The sequence below is a fragment of the Olea europaea genome, chromosome 2 (genome assembly GCF_002742605.1).
Source record: "Olea europaea var. sylvestris chromosome 2, O_europaea_v1, whole genome shotgun sequence".
NCBI lineage: Eukaryota > Viridiplantae > Streptophyta > Magnoliopsida > Lamiales > Oleaceae > Olea > Olea europaea.
The window spans coordinates 25,592,780-25,599,752 of NC_036238.1; the positions used below are offsets into that span (position 1 = coordinate 25,592,780).

Consider the following 6,973-nt stretch of genomic DNA (forward strand, 5'->3'; position numbering starts at 1 on the left):
ACCAAGAGTATTGATATATCAAGAATTTGAATTATTAGACATTGTCAATTAAAGTACATTAGTTGGGTATGGTTTTGAAGTGTAGAAATGTCACAAATTTGAACTTGCAAATTATGGTCCCTTTGTCATTGCTAATTTTATTCATTTACTACGAATTTTTAAACCCTTGTTCTAATGATTCGTTAACAGGTTCTACGATCACCAATGGCTGAAAGTACGCTGATTATTATTTTGTAATATTAGAAAGTCTCATTGCACTTTGTTTTAGTATGTATATGTTTACTTATTCATCGTGCTGGAGAACATGGCAATAAAAGTAGATTTGGTGGTGTTTAAGAAAATGGGACTAATTGCGTCGGTAGTTGTATGAATAAAAAATTTGATTTGTGACAGGGCCATCGGGTTCGGGAAGAGGTACTCAATCCCCCATCAACGATGAGTACTGTCTGTGCCATTTGGCCACTGATGATATGTTGAGAGCTGCTTTTGCAGCTAATACTCTGGTAGCCAAAAAGGATGAAGAAGCTATAGTTAAGGTAGAAATCTACTCCCTTGATATTAACACTGGATGAAACTGTTAAGATATGTCCCCTTCAGATTTTGCTGTTTTGATTGATTATTTTGTAAATGATAATTTTTCTTCTTTAGGGGAAACTTGTTCTTGATGAGGAAGTTGCTGGTTTAATTGATGAAGACTTGAAGAAACCTTCTTGTCAGAAGGGATTCATTCTTGATGGTTTCCTGAAGACAGTGATTCAGGCGGAAAAGGTTATACACCAGTTGACGTGCTGTGTGAATATGTACTTGATAAATAATTTCGCCAGGTTTATATTTCCTCATCATTTTAATTCTTGCAGCTTGACGATATGCTGCAGAGTCAGGGAACTGACATCGATAATGTGATCAGCTTTGCAACTGATGATGACATGTCGAAGAAGATGATTACTGGTGTTGATTATGTAAGTTAACCTGGTGCTATTATGCCAGATTCTATTACAAATGTTAACAATAGTGAGCTGCTTCTTCTGTCCATGAAACAGGGAGGGCCTACTCCCTCTTTAATCAAGGAAGAGGTGCTCCATTCTGCTTGGAGGGGGACTCTTCCTGAGAAGGAGCGTGTCCTAAGAACAGTGAAACGGTAATTTTCCCAGTGTCGGTCTTCATTTAATGTGTGTTGTTCGGTAACTCAAACATATTTAAATATGCAATATGTTATTCTCGAAACCACAGACATGGACACACAGGGATACTGATTTATAATTTTTAAAATTATACATTTATACAATTTCTTTTCTTATAAATATTTTTCTGAAAAGATAAATACTTTTTTAGTTTAGGGTTTTGCCCATTTTAGATCTATTGAATCAGAGGAGTGATTTAAGATATCTTTGGGTTAAATTATAAATTACTACAGAAAGAGCAAGAAAATGCATACAGTAGAAATAAAACAAATACATCATGTTTTTCTCACATTATTGTCATTTTTTCTCACTAACTTTTGATAATTAAATGTTTTAACTAATTTTATGTTCCAAAATTTACAGCATGTGGCTTTTTATGCCTTGACGTGTAGAGACAGTTGTCCTTGTGACATGCCACATATGTGTTGGAAATGTTTCTGAGGCGAGTTCAAGAAGTGTCCCTCGAGTATTGGAAATTTAAAGTATATAAAAATTACGGCAGTGTCGACGTTGGATTCTTGAATTAACAACCTTAGCAGGAGATTCTCTGCTTTGTAGCTGCTATTATTGCAATTGAGTTCCACCACCATCCCTTTTTTGTATTACTTGTATCCAAATTCTTTTTGATGTCTGTAAGTTCATGATCCGCCTCAATCACTATATGTTGGTGACAATCTAGCTTCTGCACACAATGAAGATAATAATTTCCTATCCGGATGTCCTAGCTAGGATCCGATGGTGGAGATGCTGTTGATGGTTGTTGGTTTTATATCTATTTCTAGTTTTAGGATTATTTACTGACATACTTCCTATGCTAACGAATGATTCTGTCCAATACATTCTTGTTGCAGCATACTGAACAAGAAGACTCCTGAGAAATTTGATCTTCTCAAGAGTCGACTTGTCGAATCTGGGATCACAAACTCGTGTCTTTATGCTGGGATTTTGATTCTTCTTTATGTCTTCATATACTCGTAGCCTAATTATGCTTGTACTTCTGCTGTTTTATTTGTCGTGCAGGGAGTTGTCTCTTTGATATCTGACAAGGCTGTGCTGGAGCCAACATTTTGTCCGATGTATGCACAACTATGTTCTGATCTGAATGAGAAGCTTCCTCCCTTCCCATCTGATGAGCCTGGTGGAAAAGAAATCACATTTAAGAGAGTTCTTCTGAATATCTGTCAGGAGGCATTTGAAGATGCTGACAAATTGCGGGCAGAGCTCAGGCAGATGACTGCCCCTGAGCAAGAGTTGGAAAGAAGAGATAAAGAAAGGTTGTTCAAACTCCGTACTCTCGGGAACATTCACCTGATAGGAGAGCTTTTGAAGCAAAAGATGGTTCCGGAGAAGATTGTCCACCACATTGTTCAGGTCCTTGATTGATCTTTCTCTCCTTTTCTCTCTCTCATCCTAGCATCTTGATTTGTCTTTATTATTTTTAAGATGGTCTTACAGCATGGTTTTACAAGACAGGAACTCATAGGACCTGATACGAAGAGTTGTCCAGCTGAGGAGAATGTTGAAGCCATATGCCTGTTCTTTGTCATCATTGGGAACAGCTTGATGAGAACTGAAAATCAAGGCTAATTAATGATAATTATTTCGGTCGTTTGAAGGAAGTGTCAGCAAACCCTCAGCTAGCTCCACGACTGAGGTTTATGATTCGTGATGTTGTTCATTTGCATTCAAATAATTGGGTTCCCAGACTGGAAGAGGTGGATCCCTCCTAGCCTATTTAATTTCTTTCTACGATGTTTTCCTTTGCAAACTTTATGACATTGTTATGTGATTTTCCAGGTGAAAGCCAAAACCATCACTGAGATCCTCGCAGAAGCTGAGAAGTATATTGTATCACAGCCAGGTGCTACTGCTAGCATCAGGAATAATGGGGGCATTGATTCTGGTCCTGGTGGCTTGCCTATTAATTCACTTACCACAGTGGGTATGTTACCTGGGATGCCCGGAATTGATAATTACTGTGAAGTTCCTAGGTCCCTGTCAATGCCAATAGCTGATGGTTCAACAGTTCAACCTACTGGGCATTTCCAACCTCCATCGATAAAATCACTGTCCTTGAACCAGATACTTCTGCCTCAGGGTGGTGGTGGTTTCATGAGGAATAGTGGTGCCCTTCCTGCTAATGGCATTGGTTGCTATGGAGATTATGCTGTAGGCCCTGGATCGCAAGTTCCCGCCCCAAGTAGAATGGCATCAACTGTACCAGTGGCTCCACTTATAATAAAGAAGCCGGATGCACTCAGAAGAAAAACAATCTCACTTCTGGAGGGATATTTTTGTGTCAGACTTTTGGATGAAGTTTTACAATGCATCAAGGAGCTGGAGTGTTACAATCCAATTTTTATAGTAAAAAATTCAAATATTGACTAGTCAAAGTCAAAGTCAATCAAGGACTAAAATGAAATTAAATATTTTATTTGGGTTATTTTGCAATTGGCAAAATATAAATGTTGAATTGGATATATTTAAAAGTTTGGAATATATATATATATATATACTTTTGGAAGTTAAAGGATTAAACGTTACTAAAAAGTGAAGTTAAGGACTTAGTTTGCAATTATGGGTTAGTGGACAAATAAATTCAACCATTTGACCCAATTTTCACCCTATTTCACACACACACACACACACACAGTAACTTACGGGAAGAAGCAGAGACCGAGAAAGAAGGAGAAAAAGAGGAAAAGGAGAAGGGAAAAACGAAAAGAAGAAGGGAAAAAGAAGAGGAAATGAGGTAAGGTTGATATCTTCAAGTTGGGTTGAAATTTTCCATTTGTTTTAGGTGATAAAGTATGAATTATGTTAAAAATTTTAGGGTTTTAACTTGTTGAATAATATGTCGAATTTTAGGGGTCTTTGCACGAATTGGAGCTCAAGTGTGGGGATTTATTCATTTCAAATTTTCAGCAAGGTATATTTTATTTGGGTTATTTTGCAATTGGCAAAATATAAATGTTGAATTGGATATATTTAAAAGTTTGGAATATATATATATATATATACTTTTGGAAGTTAAAGGATTAAACGTTACTAAAAAGTGAAGTTAAGGACTTAGTTTGCAATTATGGGTTAGTGGACAAATAAATTCAACCATTTGATCCAAATTTCACGCTATTTCACACACACATAGAGTACCCTACAGGAAGAAGCAGGGACGGAGAAAGAAGGAGAAAAAGAGGAAAAGAAGAAGGGAAAAAGGAAAAGAAAAAGGAATAGTGATTAACCAAGGGATTATAAGGTGTGATTAGCTCCAATTAATAAAGGAAAATTTGAGAATTTATTTAAGTACCAAGAGCATTTAAATTAAGTTCTATTATTAGATATTAAGGTTTTTCGATTTGATAGTGGTTAAATTGGTTATCATTATCGTATTTCAGGAGGTAACGAGGCGATTGGAAACTTCTATCAGCCTATCTAGCTTGTAGCTCATACCTTGTGAGTGGATAAAACTTATTTTTCAGAAATAAGTCTTCATTAAATTTTAAAGTTATTTATTGTATAAAGTTGACTTCATAGCATGATTTTTAGAATAAATTGGATTTTATTGACAATTGCTTTTAAAGTTAAATTCAGTTCAATTAAATCATTTGACTAGCATGTTTTATGAATATAAATGTTTCAGTATAGCTAAAGTTATTTTAAAACCATCAGAAAGTACCTAGGTGATTTTATCCCAGTCTGCACTGATGTGAATGTGTTTCCACAGTGTATGACTAGTTACAGTGATTTTACCCGCTCTGCACTATTGTGAATGTGTTTCCATAGTGTGTGACCAGATTATCAGAGGTCTTTGGGACCCACTCTCGTACACACATAGACTTTGGGCCGTGTACTAGGGTGATTAGCCTTTGGGGCAGCTCTACGTACGTATGACCAGATTATCAGATTTGAATGGCTTTGCCTTGTACATTGAGATTACTCTGTACACGAGTAAGGCTATTCATTGGGTACTCTTTTTGGTGTGATTTCTCAGTATTTATTCTATTATCAGATTTCAGATTATGGAATTCAGTTAATTCAGTTTTCAGAATAAAGCTTTCAGCTTATAGTATTAAGGCAGCAATATTTCATAATTTTTCATGGATATCAAAGTATTTATAGTCATTATGTTGTACAGTTGCCTTTCTAGAATTATGTCCAAGAAATTATGATATGATCATATTTAGTTTTTTTTAAAAGTGTTACCATTTTTTTAGAAGTTCTTAACGTTAAATAGTGCAAGAATTTTCAGAAAATAGCATAAATGGAAAAGTTTATTTATTTTCAACTATCCACTTACTGAGTTATAAACTCATATCTTTTTACCATGTTTTCCTATCAGGAGAAGGTCGATTTTGAGATATTTGGGAAAGCCTGCTGAAGCAAAAGAGACCGTTTCATAAGTATTTAATGAATAGTTGGGGAACTTATGTTTATTACGTAATTGTCTAATTTTGGGTGACAAGCATATTCGTAGAAGGGTTTGTAAGTGATGTAATACTTGCATGTTGAGAGGATGATGTTGTAGAAGCACTCAGTCGAATTTTGTTATATTTTGTAGTAGTTGTGGTGGTATTAGAGGAAGTGGTAGTTTCCAAAACTTTTGGTTTAAATGTCTATTTGAGATTTTGATGATTTTTCAGGTTGGTTTTGTCCATGTTACAGGGGAAGTTCTGTCAAAATTTTCATAGAAATTAGCACAGTCAAAATAGGTCAAGTTTGCCTTGGTGGTGGGTCCGACATTTGGCTGGCATCTACTACCGGTGCACGACACGTGTCGAGTCAATTAGGTTGAGTCGGGACGGGTCGTGTCATGGAGTCCCCGGCTTACCGTCCTGTAATTGTCAAGGCGTCCATTTCCCTCGGGTTGGAGAAATATCCACCATGTATAGAGCCAGTTGTGAAGCTTCTGGAATACTTGTTTACTAAGAAAGTTTTCACTGTTAATGACTTGAGCACTGGATGCCTCCTCTATGCTTCTTCGTCGGATGATCTTGCAATTGATATCCCCAAAGCACCGGCCAATTTCGTTGAGATAGTCAGGAAACTGGTCTTGGCTGGTGGGCTTGACTTGAAGCTAGTGAGAAAAATCACGAAAAAGGTGGGTGATAATTTTTTTCAAGAAAGCCATATTCACTGGTAGCTTCAATCTTTCTGGTGAAGGAGTGCTGGATTCACTAGCATCCGATATTGATGTCTGTTAAAGCCTATTTTATCGCTTACTCATTGCAGAAGTCATCTGTAATCTCAGAGAAATGCACCTCTTGCTTTAATTGGTGTCTTTTCATTATTCCCATCCCAGCCTGAGCGGTAGTTGTAAATGTGGAACTATGAAGAACAGGTGATGTTTAGCGATCTGTATGGTTTTCTTTTGGATTATGTATGTTTTGATGATCAACATTGACTACTTTTGGCATTGCTCCTCTCTGTTTATAAGTTACTTATTCTGTCGACGTCCAGCTAGAAAGAGAGGAAAAGAGAGATCGACCAACATAGTTTCTTCCCCGCCTCTTGAGACTTGGGCTAAGGAATAGAGCAAGAGGGAGGACCCCTCTCGCTGTACACTAAAGTAGGTAGCAGGAGAGCGAAGAAAGGCTCAACTTACCATCATCTTTAAAACCAGAGGATATAATAGTGATCGATGATAAACTCAAAAATGTGCTTGTCAATCTATATTTAAAGTTCATTTAAATTTTTCGTCTCATTCTTTTTCTCTCTCTTATTTTTAACCACACAGATTTCTATAAAATAATATTACACGTAAATCGAAAAATTTTCATTCTTTTTTAATCACC

General features: G+C 36.4%; 1 protein-coding gene and 1 pseudogene across 1 annotated transcript; both read left to right on the top strand.

Annotated features, from left to right (window-relative positions):
• Positions 1–204: 204 nt before the first annotated feature.
• On the top strand, positions 205–1,669 carry LOC111374424 (adenylate kinase 4-like). Its single transcript, XM_022997098.1, has 6 exons — positions 205–214; positions 394–536; positions 649–768; positions 858–959; positions 1,041–1,138; positions 1,545–1,669. The coding sequence occupies exons 1-6, from the start codon at positions 205–207 to the stop codon at positions 1,564–1,566; spliced, it is 495 nt and encodes a 164-aa protein (XP_022852866.1). The 3' UTR covers positions 1,567–1,669.
• Positions 1,670–1,698: 29 nt separating this feature from the next.
• LOC111374432 lies at positions 1,699–6,594 on the top strand (annotated as a pseudogene).
• The last annotated feature ends 379 nt before the right edge of the window (positions 6,595–6,973 follow it).